Source organism: Malus sylvestris, chromosome 11, assembly GCF_916048215.2.
Source record: "Malus sylvestris chromosome 11, drMalSylv7.2, whole genome shotgun sequence".
Taxonomy (NCBI): Eukaryota; Viridiplantae; Streptophyta; class Magnoliopsida; order Rosales; family Rosaceae; genus Malus; species Malus sylvestris.
This window is the reverse complement of record NC_062270.1, coordinates 20,265,688-20,283,361: the sequence shown is the minus strand read 5'-3', so window position 1 is coordinate 20,283,361 and position 17,674 is coordinate 20,265,688. Positions and strand designations below refer to the sequence as shown.

Genomic DNA, 17,674 nt, shown 5'->3' with positions numbered 1-17,674 from the left:
TCACGAAACGGAGAGAAAGGCTCTCACGAGGAGAGAAAAAAACAGGCAGCTTAGTTTGATTCACAATATGTCAACTATTTTAGGCTGGCACATTTTGTTTCTTAGAAAACTTGTAATTTGATAACTTAATAAAAACATCACATGCAACGCTTCCACAAAAGAATTACCTTTCCTGGTCATATAAAAGATGAATCATGCTATGATCAAGGTTCTAAAAAACGCTAAGTGTTAGTCGGGCGGCACGCTGGGGCCTAGCGCCCGCCTAGGCAGATTTAAGTAAATGTATTATATATTGTATAAATAAATGCTTATTTATACTTAAAAAACATACATAATTGTATTGGAATGCGTAAATTGCAACATGAAATGACATATAAATCATAAAGTACTAGAAAATATTAAAAACAACGTCTAGGGACTAATCGGAGTGGTGAACCAGAGCCTAGCACCTAGGCGGGGATTTTTAGAACAGTGGCTGTGATAAGAGTTGATGCAAGTTGAGCGTCGTCACGGATGAGAAGTCATTCGGGTAAGAATGATGAACTGTACGTATATCCTTCTCTACTACTGACCACATGTAACGACACGACTTGCACAAGAAGGACACTCTTATACCTATTCCTATCTGAAACCATAAGCGATCAAACACATGGGGATCCATATATATATGACATACACTGTCACGTAAAATGCAATCACTGAGCGAAACATGGTGCAAATTTTTACATGAAAGTGATTTCAAGCCAAAGTAATGGTAAGTTTGTCCCCTCCACACACTAACATCACTTACTCGGTATAACGGAAGAAATCTCCGTATGATTGAGAGCCAAAAGTTACGTCTCAAAAGCTTTCAACACTAAAATTAAACCAACACGTATAAAGTTTATCTAACAACGAACAATTTAAATCCAAGTGCAGAATGAGAAATCTACAATTAGTCTGCTCAACTGCTTAAACCATAAATTGTATTCTATTGTTAAATAAACATCCTAACAAGGGAAAAAAAGTAGTAAAGTTTAGAAGCATACAATACAAACTGTTATCTGCTACTACGACTTCAGCTTGCCGCTCAATGCACGTTTACTGTGCCAACCACTCCTGTCACCGGTGACTTGATTCTTCTTGGCTGCAACTAAACATTGATCATTCCTACTGGTTTTGCTGATATTCTCTAAGTGGAGCTTACGCCGCCTCATCCTATTCTCCAACCGTATTGCTCTTGAAGCACAAACCCTCCGCTCAATCTCCAAAGCTTCTGTGAAGTTCCATATTCTAACAATACCTTCCTCACCTCCACATACAATGCGATCAGCACCAATGTCCACTGACATAAGATTTTTCCCAAAACCATGTAACATCCTCTGTGGGGGTTCCACAGTGCTTGGGACCACATGCTTAACACATGAGAAACTCTTATCTGAAGCACGCTTTTTAGTCCTTAGAAGCTTTCTTACATCAATTAGCGAAAGTTTACCATCAGCAGAAGCAGAAACAAGCCATGGAAATTCAAAAGCAAGGGAATAGACACGGCCTGAGTGAGGAACCCATGTGGCAACAGGTACTGGATTAGTCTCGAGATCATGACTAGTGATTTCATACATGTGTATTGCACCATCATCTCCTCCAGTAAATAGAAAATCCCCTGTGAGGTTTCGTGCCAAAGAGTAGGTGTTACCAACATGAGCTTTATGAATAATGGTCATCAGTCCGCCGCTACTAGTATCCCAAATATAAACATCTGAACCCGATGCGCTAGCAACTGTAAGATCACGAGGCACAAGTTCCCACACCCAATCACTATGCCTCAAAACCTTTACACACTTTAGTGAAAATCGATCCCATACACGAACAGTCATGTCCCAGGAACCACTATAAATCCTAGTCAGATCCAAAGCAAGAGAAGTTATGGGCCCCTCATGGTCCCATAGCCGAAACTCGGTATTCTGGTTTTGAGAACCCTTAATATCAAACAAGTGTGGAAAGCCCTCCACTGCCCTCCAACACTGGATAAACCCATCAGTACCACCAGCAACCAGGAGTTTTGTATCTCCAGCAACTGCCCGCATAGTGCAACCAAGAGATCTTGAAGAAGCAATCAACAATCCTTCTTCCATCTTCCACATTTTTACCGTTTGGTCATACCCAGCAGTAAATATGAGCTTTGCGGAAACCAAAAGGAAAACTGTTCGAACAGCTTCAGTATGGCCATACATAACGTCAATGCTATAGCGTCCCATAAAGGTCTTACTCCTAAACTCCCTTTCAACAAAAAACTCCTTCCATGATGTCTCATCAGAGACTCCTGCTCCCAAAGGTGTTGGAAGAGTTGAAGTTCCCCACCTCTCACAATAAAAATCCTTCCAAACATGGTGCTCAGACGCAAGCTTACAGAGATAAGCTGATACGCACGAAACTATGCCTAGCTCTTTTGGGTCAAGGAAATTCAGAATTTCGGATAACAAAGCTGGAGGAAGGTCGGTGATTGTTCTACGAGAATGAAGAACGACATCACTAGAAAAAAATTGTTTCGAACCACAAATATCGGAGTTTGGCTTCTTGGTTGGTGTGGATTTTTGAATTGAAGTTTTTTCCTTTTCAGTATTGGAATCTAATGGTTGTTCTGAAATGCCAAAGTTTTCAGATTCTGGGCTAGAATTGAATTGATTCGATTCAATTTTCCGTCGATACGAATTGTCTACAGAGTCACACAAATTCTTAGAAACCTCAGTAGTCACTTGGCATTCAAATTCCATAAAAAGATATGGCCCTGACCTTGAATTTTAGGAAACTCTCTTAACCCCCAACACCTCCAATTACACAAACCCCGAAATCAAAATCTATAATTAATCAGAGACGAACCCTAATATCCAAAATTGATATCCTGCAAAAGAAAAAAAAATCCCTAAAAATTGGAGAGTGAACCCTACAAATCAAAACTGGAATAATACAAAATCGAAACAATGAAACTAAAATATGGAATAAGAAGGGGCAGAATTGAACAAAATCAAAGACGGAATATGATAAACAGAAGATTATTGGATCCAATTGAGACCCACAAGATCAAATCATGAAAAAAATTGCAAAAAAAAAAAAAGAAGAAGCTGAGAGATTGGGAATTAAATAAATGTTGAGTTTCGAAAGTACCTTGGAGGAGCACGCAGGCATGAAAAATTCACAGGAAAGAAGAAGGAAGGGAAAGCTTTGGGTTTGGAGGGGACAGGGAAAACGAGAAGAAAAGAACAGGGTTGGTTGAAAGACGAGGGGATTGATAATTTAGTGACCGTAGGATTTGCGAAGAGATGAGCGGTTGGGATGAGGGCTGTCACCATTTCCGTAATAAGACCGACCGTACGGATCTGTGTGATTAATAGGATCCACCGATTCACTCCAGACCCCGCTTTATAGCATCTTCACGGGATATTGTCAAAGGAGAAAAATATTGAAAAGAAAGACCTAATATTATTCATATTTACTGTTTCTTTCTTTAGTTTTCTACTAGAAAATTTTTGGCTTCGTCTTTTGTTAATTAAGTATCAAACTCGTAATTTAAGTAAGAATGTCTTTATTTTATGTGGGCTTGAATTGCAGCCCACCTCATTTGTAAAATAAATTTTTTATTGTGTTAGAAACACAGTCCAATACAATTGATTGAGAATGAGAGATTTTGTTAGTGTATCATGCTGTGTTACGTCAGTTTGAAAAATCTCTCAATTTCCATTGCCATGTTTGGTGAAGTTGGGAAATGAAATAGGAAAGAGAAAGACAAGTTAGTGTTTTAGTTTAATAGTGAGGATAAAGTAGGAAAATAAAAGTTTGGTACGAGAAGTTATTATGAGTGTAAATGACTTTTCAATATTAAGTAACAGTATTATTGTCCTAAAAGTTTGAAATTAATGTTAATTAGTTGCAATAATGTTGGGAAAGAAAGAAAAAATAAAGGAAGGAGATTCTCTTTCCTCCTGTTTTCTCTCCCCTTCCTCATCTCCTCTTACGGTTTTGTTTTCTTCTTTCTCTCTCTCCCTACTTTTTTTTTCTATCTCTCTACAAGTATGAAATTATGATCGTTCAAACACAAAGAAAGGAAAAAAAAGGAAAGGAAAGAGAAAATAAAAGAAGAGAGAATCCTTGTTCAAAAAGATACCATTAGGGGTGGAGATTGCTTTTCCCCTCTATTTTCTCATCATTAATTACATGAAAGAGGAAGTCTCCTCTTCTCAAGTCTCTTTTCCTGCCAACCAAATGTAGCTTAAAAGTCAACAACTAACCTCACATTCTATAACATTGTGCACTTTTTGCCTCTTTCCCGCCACAATTCTAACCATGGCTCTACCTTTACACACAAGTAAGTCGAACTTAAGACTTATCATTTATAATCTGGAGAATACCACTAAATTATAGTGGGGTAAATTACATTTTACCCATTCAGGTTTGTGGTCGATTTCAATTTCTTACAACATTTTAAAAATTTTCAATTTCGTACATTTAGTTATCATTTTATTTCAATTTCATACATCCGTTAGAAAATTTGTTAAATAAACCGTTAAGTGATGAAGTGGCAAATATGGGATCCACATTTGTGCTGACGTGGTTGCCAAATTTGTGTCACGTGGCAAAAAAAAATAATTTTTATGCATTTTAAATATTATAATATTTATCCTATTAAAAAAAACAAAGAAACAATCAAACTCAAAAACCATTCCCCCCCCCCTCACCCCCCGGCGGCCCACCCCCTCTCCTCCACTTTCTTCTTCTCCCTCTCCCCCACCCTCAGACTCTTCGGCGAGGTAAGATTTTTGTGAAGTCTTCCTTTGCCCTTTCAATTGGACAGCGAGGTTTTGAAAAATTAGGGTTTTTTTGTTTTGGGCGGTTGATGTAGATTGACGAAGGCTGTGAGATCTGTTGGCCCTTCTGGACTTGTGGTGAAGAAAAATTCTTCAGGTTGCTTAATTGGAGGAATCCATGGACGCCAACATCGACATGGTGGTGTTTTTTGGGCGGTTTATGGCAGTGGTGGGTGGATGAATGGGAGGAAATGGGAGGGGAGGTATGGATTTTGTGTTGATATGCTTTTGGGTCAGTGGTGGGGTTGGGGTGAATTGGCCATGGGAGGGAGATGAAGATGGAGGAAGAGAGGGTTGGAGTTGCAGAGAGATCGGGGGAATGGGTTTCTGGGATTATTATTAAAAAAAATTTATCAAGTGTTTAGCCACATGGCATAAATGTGATAGCCACGTCAGCTCTTAACAGACTAATGGATGGAAAATGTAATGGAGGTATTATTTTGAAATAAAATAGTACATGAAGTATGAAAGTGAAATGTTTTGAAGATATTGTATGAGGTTGCAATAAATCTCAAACCCAAGGTGGTAAATTGTAATTTACCCATTATAGTGTTAGTGACTGGTTCATAGTTTATCTGTTGAAAATTTTGAATTTGATGTCATTAGTATAATTTAGTATTTTGCATTTTCTTTAGTTGGAAGATGATTTTTATGAAAGTTTTAACGAAACACTCCTAGTATTGTTCACTGTTAACGAAAATGACATTTTTACTCTAAAAAATCACTCCTGATACTATTCACTTACAACACCTTTTTGTCCTTTTGATTAAAACTCAAAGTTTTCAAGCCATTTTCATTAGTTTTCCTTTTTTATTACTCCTCTTAATGCAAAGAAGTCGCATCAGCATCACTAAAGGTCATATTGAAGCCAATACAATCATACAAAAAGTTCGGGCTTGTTTGAATGTGTTTTTTGGAAAGTCAAAGTGCTAAGAAGTAAAAGCATTGCACTTTAAATTACGGTATTTTGGCAAAATTTGCAAAATTGCTTTAAGTTTGAAGTAGAAGTACTTAAAGTGGTTTAAAAAAAAAAAAAAAAAAAAAAAAAAAAACAACTGGGAGGTGCTTACTTCTTAGACCATCTCCAACCCTTGACCTAAAATCTAAAATTTTTAGCCCTGAAAATTTAGGTTTTAACCAAGAAACAGCTTTTCTGCTCCAACCCTTATAACCTAAAATTTTAACCCCAGATTATTAAAGAATGAATTTAGGCTAATTTTTTTTAAATTAACTTGAAAAAAAATTATGTAGACTATCCTAAATTAATTTTATGAACATTTTAACCTAAAAATATTTAAATTCCGATAAATATTAAAAATTCACTAAAACCGACACATGAAACTCATGAAACACTATATAAGAATATGAAACACATGATAGAGATGTATAAACACAAGACACATGAACAAACACATGGTTTTGGAAGATGGTAGAAAGAAAAATTGGGAGAATTGTAGGAGAAATGTGAGTTTTGTGTGGATGTTTCAACAAATATATAGATATTTATAGAGTTTTTTAGTGAATTTTGAGTTAAATATTTTTTTATAATTATTTTAACCGTTGAATTTAAATTTGGACCGTTAGATTTTTTTTTACTGTTAAATTTGATCATATTTGATCTAAGTCATTGGATTCAATAAATTTATAAATATAAAACAAAAATATTAACTAAATTAAATGTGGACCGTTGGATAACCAACATCTCATTTAAATGTGAGCAAAACCAAAAGAGTCGTTGGGCTCAATTTTATAGGCAGACAAGTGGGAGACACAACCATGTGGGTGGGGGTTCCACCACTAATCTTGGCCTAAATCCTGGCCTAAATCTGGTTTTTTTTAGGTTTTAGGTTTTAGGTCCAAATTAGAACTTAGTTGGAATGGATTGGGGGAGAATAGAAGGGGAATTATAGGTTTTAGGCCATTGGTTGGAGTTAGCCTTCATGCGCCGCCAACGAAAAATTATGAATTGCCGCACAACTTTAGTGTCGTGTGAGAGAATTGTTAACGGCCATAGAACTATTGTGTCCTTTGTTTAAAAAAAACAAATTGTCACTGTATATTTTCAATTAATTAGGTATCGTTTTATTAATGATTTTATTTATTTATTTATTTATTGAACTTTTATCAACACAAGTTGAATGTTACTGTTGACCCTAAAAACTACTAAGCCTACGTGGCGCGCTGATGTGATAAAAGTTAAGCACTCAAATTAAACCCTCTTGTTGTCAAATCGTAGTATAAATGCAAGTAGGGATCGTTCTAAACCGGGGATTAGGAGGGCTTGCTAAAACCTCTAAACTGACTCAAAAACATAAAAAAAAAGTTAAAAACGCTTGAATAGACTCAAGGAACTCAAAACATATTCAAAAGACTCAAAATAGCTTAAAAACACTCAAAACTGCTTAAAAACACAATCTGGGCAGATTCTAACCTTAACACAATTTTGGACGAATTTAGTGTTTTGGCTTGAATCAAAACACTCAAAAACACAAACAAAACATAAATTGAACACTTTGAAACCAGAAAGTAAAAGGGGGGTATTGATTTGGACGAATTTGAAACAAACAAACAAACAAGTTATAAAACTAGGCAGATTGTAAAATGAATTTAAGAAATAAGATAATGGATGGATTAGTTAGAGGTCCGTTCTTCACACATGACACATTTGTACATGAATCGATTTCCAATTGCTTTTCAATAGATTATGATGCTCAACACACTAGATTAACCGTGATGCACAAATTAACCCTCAGATTTTCCTTTACTCATTGGATTGGATGAATGCATGCAACAACCCAAATCATTCTCTAAAAGTCCCCTACATGAATGCATAATAGAGATACAATCAGAGGTCATTACGTTTCATGAAAATCATAAGTGTTGACGAGGCAATTGTAACTATGAATGCACGATACGTTTGCCAAGAATTCAATTAACGCGATTGTGATAAGCAACCTTCACTACTAATGAATATAAACTTGTAACGATTAGGTGAAACTCATTTATATTCTAGCGTCTAATTCAAGCATGAAAACTAAGTATGCATCCTCAATAAACATACAAGAATCAGTTATGACTAAAATAGATAATTGAATTGCAATCATAACTTAACAAATCACAATTGGAAGAAATCAATTCATATCTCAAGCATGTTCATGGCTTCAACTTCCCCCTAACTAATTAGGGGTTTAGCCACTCATGATTACAGCAAAATCAGAAAGTAATAACAAAAGAAACATTGAAAACAAGAACGAAGTACACCTAAAACGCTCCAATCTGCAAGCATGAAACGCCAAGGGCCTTCTTCTTCCCCATTTAGATAGCCTTTTACTGTAGATATCATGCTATGGAAGAGAAGAGACCCATGATTTTATTGCCGAACACCAACTCATGTCCGCCGAGCTTGGCAAAAATTGGCTGAGCAAAACAACAATAAAACCCAGATTCGGCCGAGTATATTCGACGAATTGGTCGAGCTCGGCCTAAATAAATAAGCAAAACTTTTGTCTTCTCAATTGTGTTTTGACATGACATGAAAGCAAACCATGACTTCTCACTCTTTCCAATTGTGTTCTGACATGAAATGAAAGCAAACCATAACTTCTACTAGCTTGGTACCTTGAAGCAAATCATGATTCATCACGCCACCATGTCCATAGGCTGAAGCCTACTACCTATTTTGAATATATATATATATATATATATATATATATATATATATATATATTAAACTCCATAACAAAACTCAACTGAATGTGTTCTGCCAACATGCATGCCATGCATATATAAATATAATGTTGAATTTGCATGCATTCCTACCGTTAGGCCGAGGTCGAGAAAAAGTAGGGCGAGGTCGCAAAACATTGGGCTGAGGAGAACCATTCTTTGCAACTCGGCTTGTCCATCAATCCTGAACGTGATATATTAAACCCAATGTCAGCAACGCAGCAAATAAACCCACGCCGCCGACTACCAATGTTTGCCCCCCTTATTTTCTTAAGTATCGGCCTACACGGCCGAATGATTGAGAAAATAATTTGTTTTTGTTAACACCGCCACATGAATCAACACCACTAAACTCGACAAATACCGCGTGATTTTTGCCCAACACCAAAACTCAATATATATTATATGTAGTCTCAGCAAGACTAAAATTTTAACCTTACTTTCTTGCGCATCTGTCTGAAAGACCGAATGGTTAAGAAAATGTTTATTCACCTGTTGTTTCTTTTTTTTTTCTTTTTTTTTTTAACAAAGGAAAACAAAAGTGGCTGAATCATAAAGTGGAGGAGGCCAACGATGTTTTATTCCTAGCCGAGATTTTTTTATATCAAAATTCTCAGTTTGACTTTTTTCAAAGCTGAATAGAATAACATCTTCAAATACGTTTGGCTTGATGAAAGATGTTTTATCGGCCGCAGACTGTGTTGGACAATTATTACCCCCCCGGGCATAATAATTTTGACAATTTCAACTTTTAACTTGAACAACTTAGCCGACTGAGATTTCTCTATATCGGCTTTATCACCAATAATCATATCAATTGGCGTGGTTTTGGCCTCTAAGATCATGTCTCCAATTACCATATCAATTGATGTGGTTTTTTCATCTAAAGTCATGTATTGGCCTCGTTCATCATTGGAACATTCATTTGATGAATCATTTTCTGAGTCAATTTTTGGGTCAGAAACTTGAACTTTTTCTTTTAAGCCTACCACACTTTCAGTCTCGACCGAACAAACAAGTGGCCTAGGTTCTTCTTCGGCTATCTTGACAATTTTCCTAAGCCGAAGTTTGATTGTTGCTGGAGCGGAAAATTGCCCCCATCTTCTAGACAACTTCTCAAGGAGTTTGGCTTTCTTCTTGTAGCAATGCTTCACTTGGCGCCAAGTTTCCAACGGAACCTGATTGAAATATTGATCTATCATGTGAACTTCGTAGTTTTAGCACTAGGTCCCACTGGGCGTGCCAAAATGTTGACCCTAAAAACTACTAAGCCTACGTGGCACGCATGCCGAGTAATTAGTAAGCTAACCACGTCCTTCGGTTGTATGCGGGGCGTGCCAACTTGTCGGCCGAGCTCGGCCGATGAGTAAAATTTGTTTATGTTGCGTTGGGTGCACTGTTGACTTCTTGATCTTGCGACTTCGGGTTTTAGAGCCTGAAGACAAGGCTACTAGTTCTGCGAAGTTCAATATCAAATTCGGCTTTCAATGTGCCGAATGTAGTAACTTGTAACACCTCACTTCGCCGAGAAGGCTAATGAGATGACCTCTGCTAATAAAGATTCAAAATACTTCTCGACCGAGACTTGGATAGCTAACCAGTCGGCCCCGTCACAGTGCTGTTTATCCAAACTGAAGGTGCTTCACAGTCGGCTGATTCTACGGCAACAGTGTTGTTTATCCAAACTGAAGATGTTCGCCGGTTGCCTTCACAGTGCTGTTTATCCAAACTGAAGATGTGTTGGCAAAAAAGGAAATAAAAAATCTCAAGATGTTTGAGAGGTTTCGCGTAGAGCGAGGGTTTGCGCAGGACAGTTTGTGTGTTGAGTTGGAGGTCCTTCTTCCGTTCCCATTGCATCTGTATTTATAGGACTGATGTACTTGCTTGGCATGGCCTGATTCTCGAGTAGAGTCCTATTTCAAATTCCCATGTATCTAACGTGACTTGGATAACCTTCACCTAAACAACCACCAATTATATATATATATATATATATATATATATCGGATAACCTTCACCTAAACAACCACCAATTATATATATATATAGTTTGCACCTTTCCCATGGCATGTAGACTGCCAAAATGTACGACATCCACCAAATATATACATATATATATATATATATATATATATATATATATGTATGTATATATTTGATAGCCTTTCCCACGGCACGTCTGCCACATCCATTACCAAGTAAAACAAAAAGCCTAGTGTACCTAGGTTCCCTATGATTTAAACTCATCCATGCATGCATCATGATGGCTGTCACTTAAATCCAATCCCATCCACACATTCACACGCCAGTTGTGCCGTCATGCTTCCAGATATATATATCTCATCTTTCATAATAAATCATTATTAAAAGATAATTATGATAAAAATCATAACTTTAAAAACCATTATCTTTTAATAAAGACCTTTATTTCTTGATTCGACAGTTGGGCACTATATTCACTCAACGACCTTGATTTCACAGGCCAATGATGTAAATTTGGGTCCAAACAGTTACTTATATACAAAAAAAATACTGATGCAAAATTTTAATTTGGAGAAAACAAAGTCCTTATCATTACTGAAAACTTATTTTTTTTGGATTTGGCACAAGTGCTACTGACAAAAAACGCTAGAGAGTAAAATTGCTTTGTAGAGTAGCAGTTCTTAACGAGTCCTTCACATTGTTGGATTATTTTATAATTCTACGGAAAATAAATAAGGGTGTATTAAAAATAAAATGAATAACTGTCGAAAATATTTTTATTGGGTAATTTACCATGGGCCATCAAATTGCCACCACTATGTCTCCCATATTCATATGATATATTTGTAGCCAAGCCAACTTTGAAGGAAAGCAAATGAGATAGTGAAGAGGAAAGGTGTTACCCATTGTTTTTTGGGGCTAGATGTAGCCTAATTTTTGGGCTAGATGTAGTCTAATTTTTTGCTATTCAATAAAGGAAGTTGTTAGCTCAAGTAGTGGATCTAATCCCATTTTCAGGCTCATTAAGGATGAAATATCTCATTAGGGCTTTAAATATAGTAGCATAAAGCTCCTATTGGATGCTCTTGGGGCTTTTTATACCTGTGAGTGTGACTTAGGATTTGGGGAGCACTGAGCAAATGGAATGGAGGCCCTACCAACATTTTTTATGACAAAATTGAGTGATGGGTTTTGAGGGTTTGAGGGTGCAGGAAGAGGAAGGAAGGTCATTAATTTCAGAGGAAGGAAGGAAGTTGCAAGGTCCCAGATGGAGACTGTGGCCTCTTATCCTTTAATCATTTTGTTCATCTATTTTTGCCTTATTTAAACTTCAATATGCTTCTGTACACGTTCATGTCTTTTTTTTTTTGCCCTCTTCAATTGGTTAGTGTCATCTCTTCACTGGAAAACTACTTGCTGTTTGGCCTGATTAACAATCCTTTAATGCGTGTATATATAGAGAGACTTTTCTCTTCTTCCTTTGAAGGTTAGTATTTGGATATTCTGCTGGCACTTTTCCCGTTGAGTAGAAAGTGAAAAATGGTGTTATCTAGAACAAGTGAAGGTAGAAAGGAAAGAAAAAAGGAGTTGCAGCGGTGTGCTTCTGCCCAATTTGTAGACAGATTCTATCTTGTTTGTGACTGAAACACTGGAGGATTAGAAGGGAAAAGTTTTCTTCATGTCTAAGCCTCTTCTAGCTAATCCCCTCGAATTGAAAAAAACATTCTCATCTACCTTTAATATGCCTTGAATATTTGGAGGGTTATCTCTTCCAAACCAATCCTTTCTACCAAAACGAGCCCTTAGAGTGGTAGCAACACAGCAAAGAAAAAATGCAAAAGAAGCTGGAGAGAAAGGGAGTAAAAACTAGGCAACCAAATCATAGCTGTTTAAGCACTGCATGTTGTGAGCTGACCTGTGGGACAACAATGGAAGTAGGAAGCAATTAATCGTCGCCACTTGCTGCGGTTCTAGTTAGGAGAGGCTATCGAGATGTGACGACCTTTAAGACCTAACGGCGAAGCCTCTATGTTTCATGTGTTTAAAAGGAGCAGAACAACATTTAGCTTTCAAGGCAAGGAGATTCCCTTGTTAGTTGAAGATGGTGTTTTCTGTATCGGTAAATCTTTGTGAATTCTATTTTTCTTGTCTTCCTTTTTTCTCCTTGAATTATTAAGGTCCTATTTTATAGATTTTGCTTCATATGCATTCACATTCAAACACACGTACATTCAAACATTCAGGGAAAATGCATGATGATGAAAACGGTTCTCCTTTTCTATGTCGTTTCCGAAATGGTTATGAAATTTACCTGCCAATAGCTAGGTTGCATGGAGTCCTCTTGCTCTCTAAGTTATCATCTAAGCAGTTTAAGTCATTTATAATTGGATTAGAACTGATCTTGGTTTCAATAATTTTCAAAGGATTACAGTGTTACAGAAAGGAATCGAAACTAGATCTGCCAAAAAATTATAATCCATAATGATTTGAGGAGCTGGACCAAAGTTGCACGCAGTTGAAATATCCATGAACTCTTGAACTATGACATTGAAATGCCATTTGTTTTCTTTTCTTACGGAATTTTGGATTGTTTGGACACATATTATTAATTTTATTAAACATGTTCTTCCTGCCACTATAGACTAAACATCAAATCAAATCTTTGTTTATAACTGCAGAGACGCACAAACCAGCAACACCCGAAGATTTGGCTTCTGCATCGTCTGCTCTGTAAAAGATGACTTGATGAACAAGAAATGTAGGGATCTGACGGTACTAGTAGGTTATAGATAGCAATTTTGTCGTATGAATGAATGCTTGTAACACTTTAATCTTCGTAACTGTAAAAATGAAGAAAAATGTTATCTGATAAAATGGAAAGAAAAATGAATAGATGCGATTGAGAGATTTCAATGTGATTGGAACACGGGAGTGGTACACTACGTGTCAATATATCAATGGTAGAATATGTGTGCTAAAAAGTTAATAACTTAAAAAATGCAATATTTCACCACTTATATAAAAACTAGGGTACTATCCATATTCCTGTCACAATAAAAAATTTCTCGATGCGATTAAACTGCAATTACTTGCCAAAAAAAGAAGAGAAAAAAAATACTAAATTATCTCCTTTGACCATATAACAAACATCCGTTTTAACCTACTTTGAAACGTTCCCTATTCAATTTCTACCTCAAGCCTCAAATAACTCTCTCTCTCTCTCTCTCTCTCTCTCTAACAATGTCGAACGATCCCTCCACCTCATCCACCGCAGAAGATCATCAAGACACCATCAGTTCCACCACAACCACCACCACCACCCCAACAATTACCACTTCTGCCTCATCAGACCACTCATCATCCCTCTCCAAAGCCCAATCAACAATCCAGTCCCTCTCAACCATCCTCCCCTCTCTCCCTCCTTCCCTCGCCTCCTCCTCCAACCCTTCCCGCTCCCTCCTCCATGACCACCACACCGCCTCCAACATCTCCTCCCTTCTCCGCCTACCCGACTCCGGTGCGGGCGACAACAACCTCTGCCGTTGGCTCTACGACACCTTCCAATCCTCCGATAACGACCTCCAACTTGTGGTCCTTCGCTTCCTTCCCATCATCGCTGGTGTCTACCTCTCCCGCGTGTCTCTTCGTATACCCATAGCCGGCTTTGAGGCTGTTCTGTTAGCCCTCTACGCCCACGAAACCACCACACGTGCCAGCCAGGCCATTACCGTCAACGTGCCTGACTTGTCTCACCCCAGCCTCTACCACGAAACAAAGGCACCCATTAAGAACAATTCGACAGGCCTAAACTTGGCAGTTATATCCCCCAGCTTGGAACCCTATGGCACAGTGAGGTCCACAAGGAGGGCCAGGATTGTTGGGGTTGCGCTGGAGTTGTACTACAGCAAGATATGTGAAATGCCGGTGCAGTCTAAAATCGAATTTTGTGAGTTTTGTAGGGTTTGGGCTGGTCAAGACGGCGAAATGTACAAGGAGATGACTGGTAGTAGTAGTGGTAGCAGCAGCACTAATAAACGTAAAGAAGAGGGTGGAAAGTGTGAAGTACAGGAGGATGGAAATGATGAGAATAAGGAAGGTGGTTCGGGAAAGGCTGCGGTGGGCGTGGGCATGGGGAGAATTCCACTGCCGTGGGAATTACTGCAACCGGTTTTGCGAATTTTGGGACACTGCCTTTTGTGTCCAAACCAAAACAAGGAGCTGATTGATAAGGCGAGCAAGGCTTGTACCAGTTTGTATGCGAGGTCTATGCATGATATCAATCCCAAGGCTATTTTGGCCACTAGGAGTCTGCTTAGGCTGACCAACACGGCGGCCAAAGATGATATTTTTGATCCAACTGAAATTCCTAAATCTCGAGTTATCAGTATCTAGGTTGATCTGCTACTGCTCTTCACATCTTTATCATTACTAACTGTGAAACGTTTATAATTTAGGACAATATATATCCAATGAATAATCCGAAACTCATATATATGTTCGTTTCGTTTCTTTCAGTGATTTGAATATATATATGTTGTTATCATATCCAATTAATTCAGGGTTTCAGATTATAGTTAGTAAATTGTTCTAGGTTTTGAGGGTTACTGGATGAGAGTAATTATTATATATGTTGTTATCGTATCAGAACCAGTGTGTGCTGAATCACTAAGGTTGGACAACCTGTATATATCCTTAACCATTTGATCCCATTGCAATTTCCGTATTGTGTTCAAATTTGCATGAGTAGTCCTTCCATTTCTTCTATCTGTTGCTACAATCTCAATTATTCAACATCATCGTCGGAGTTGATATTGATACTCATACTTTCACCATTTTCCCTCATATGTGATTCAAACCAACCCAAGTGTCTTTCCGAATGTTTGAGCTATTTCTCGATCAACTTTTATATTGCACGGTATGACACTTGTACCACGAAATTGTTGCCAATGTGACGGAATTGGTTTCATCTTTTTTCTCATCATCTTTCTAGGTTGCCAACTACTCACTCCAACTACGTATGAACACGCTGAAAAACAAAAGGTAAGGTTAGATGCTGTACAATCTTTATAATTAAGGTTCTTAATTTATAGCCGCCCAGTGTTTTTGGTTGTCGGTATTCTTGGGACAATGGGTATTTGAACGGTACGGTTCGGCTTGGAAGGGAATCATTGCTGCAGAATGAGAAACTTCAACATTCATTATCGATCTTAGACCGCATAAGAGAATAGACGTCGCTGCTGGAACCTGGAAAGAAAATTTGGTTCAGACGAGATTTATCACAAACATTGCATTGCATAATTGAGAACCCTTTATGATTTGGGAAGTTTATTACAAATATATAAAATTAAATATAATCCTTGGGGTGCCAAACGGAATTGGGTTAACCGTTCTTTTCCATTCTTTGGGATAATTTGTTTTTTTGGAGTGTGCTAAGCCTCACAGTGGGGCGAGAATCGAACCTGAGATATCTTATTTACAAGTGAAGAGGAATACTATTAAACCGTAAAACTAAGTGGTGGGATAATTTATTTCTTATTGTTTATATGTATACTACTACTGGGAAGTTCAAAAAGGACTTTCCCGATAAAAAATAAAATAAAAATCCGGCGCTTAACCTTTCTAGTTCTAGCTATATATTTCCTATTTTCTTTTGGATATAATTATTTTATTGTTAATTTATCTAGTTGATCTGGGAAATTAAGACAAGAGGAGTTTCCCGTTCGTCACTTTGCCTTGTCCGAATTAAGGCATGCAGTTTCCTACTGCAATAAGGTGAACCGCGCGCAAAACTAACTACAGTATATATAGAGAGATCGCTGTGATAATAGCTACGAACACACAAATAAACACACATAGACCAACAATAATTCAGCTATTGAAAACAAGAAGCAACGATCGATCGACGAGGCATTGTTATTTACCAAGCTAGATATTGCGATCGTTCTATCCATGTCGAGAACAAGAAGAGTCGGTCCAGTAATTAAACTGGAGCCACAAGAAGGAGTGGATCCGAGAGTACTACGGCAGAAAGAGCTAAACAGAAAATTTGTGAGTTTCTCCAAGAGGCGTTACGGGCTGTTTAGCAAGGCTACGGATTTTTGCTTGAAGTTCGATGCACAAATTGCCATTCTAGTGTTGTCTCCTGCTGGTAGGCCTTACTCTTTTGGACACTCTTCTGTGGATGCCGTTCTCAATCGCTATTTTAAGATAGCGCAAGTACCTTCTACCAGCCGGGTTAAGGTAGAGCAAATGCCTTCAAGTAGCAGCGTTAAAATAGAGGAATTAGCGTCTTGTTCTAGTAGCGGCGTACTTACAGTAGATGATCAGCAGCAAAGAGACAGGATTCAAGAGCTCAGAAACCAACTTGAAAATCAAAAGAAGCGAAAGAGAGAGAACGAGATTGCGGAGAAGGAGAAGGTGGCGAAGGTGAAAGAGTCGATTGAGAAGGAGTTGCAAACATGCAAAATAGTTGAAGAGTTGGTGGCATTTAAACAAAAATATTCGGTGCTTCTTGACAATATTAACAAGAGATTGAAAAAATCTCCTGTTAATAAGAGGCAATGTGTGTCGATCAAACCACAACCGAAATCTGAAGATCACTTGTGGTCTAATTCAAGTACCCTAAATTTTGAGACTGGTCATCATGCAGTGGTTGATCATGAGCATCCTCATTACAACAATTGCTCGTTTCAAGATGTCGTTAACAGGCAATGCGTCTCAATCAAACCAATTGTTAAATCTGAAAACATATCGCCGCCTAGTTCAACCATAAATTTTGAGATTAATCATCACTGTCATGGTAACAAAGGTGGTGGCGAGGGATCTGTCAGCCAGGATAAATTTTTGGAAGATAATAACGCGCAACGTATCTCGATCAGACCACTTTTGATATCTGAAGACACACAGCTTAATACAACCCTAACAAGGGTGGCTGATGATCATCATGTTAGTAACGGCAATGGACCTTTCACCTGGAATGCAGAAGATTTGGAGAACTTCTTGCTAAGGCAAGATTTGGAGGATATAGGTGGTGCAGTGGATCAAACTCGATATTCTGCAATGCTCAACTACTTTAAAGGGGAAGATGGTAATGATCCGAACGGCGCCATTGATGTTTCACCTGC

The 17,674-nt window shown here is 37.8% G+C and overlaps 2 protein-coding genes across 2 annotated transcripts; one reads left to right on the top strand and one right to left on the bottom strand.

The window, feature by feature from the left end:
- Window positions 1–833: 833 nt before the first annotated feature.
- On the bottom strand, window positions 834–3,296 carry LOC126588207 (F-box/WD-40 repeat-containing protein At5g21040). Its single transcript, XM_050253280.1, has 2 exons — window positions 3,145–3,296; window positions 834–2,881 (listed from the first exon to the last, which is right to left on the bottom strand). Exon 2 carries the CDS (start codon window positions 2,751–2,753, stop codon window positions 1,050–1,052), a length of 1,704 nt encoding a protein of 567 aa, XP_050109237.1. The 5' UTR covers window positions 2,754–2,881; window positions 3,145–3,296; the 3' UTR covers window positions 834–1,049.
- Window positions 3,297–13,640: 10,344 nt separating this feature from the next.
- Window positions 13,641–15,220, top strand: LOC126588208 (uncharacterized). Its single transcript, XM_050253281.1, has one exon. The coding sequence runs from the start codon at window positions 13,791–13,793 to the stop codon at window positions 14,940–14,942; it is 1,152 nt and encodes a 383-aa protein (XP_050109238.1). The 5' UTR covers window positions 13,641–13,790; the 3' UTR covers window positions 14,943–15,220.
- Window positions 15,221–17,674: the final 2,454 nt, after the last annotated feature.

Bases quoted from the DNA above. Each gene is read 5' to 3' on its own strand.
- LOC126588207 (XM_050253280.1), bottom strand. From the start codon at position 2,753: ATGGAATTTGAATGCCAAGTGACTACTGAGGTTTCTAAGAATTTGTGT.
- LOC126588208 (XM_050253281.1), top strand. From the start codon at position 13,791: ATGTCGAACGATCCCTCCACCTCATCCACCGCAGAAGATCATCAAGAC.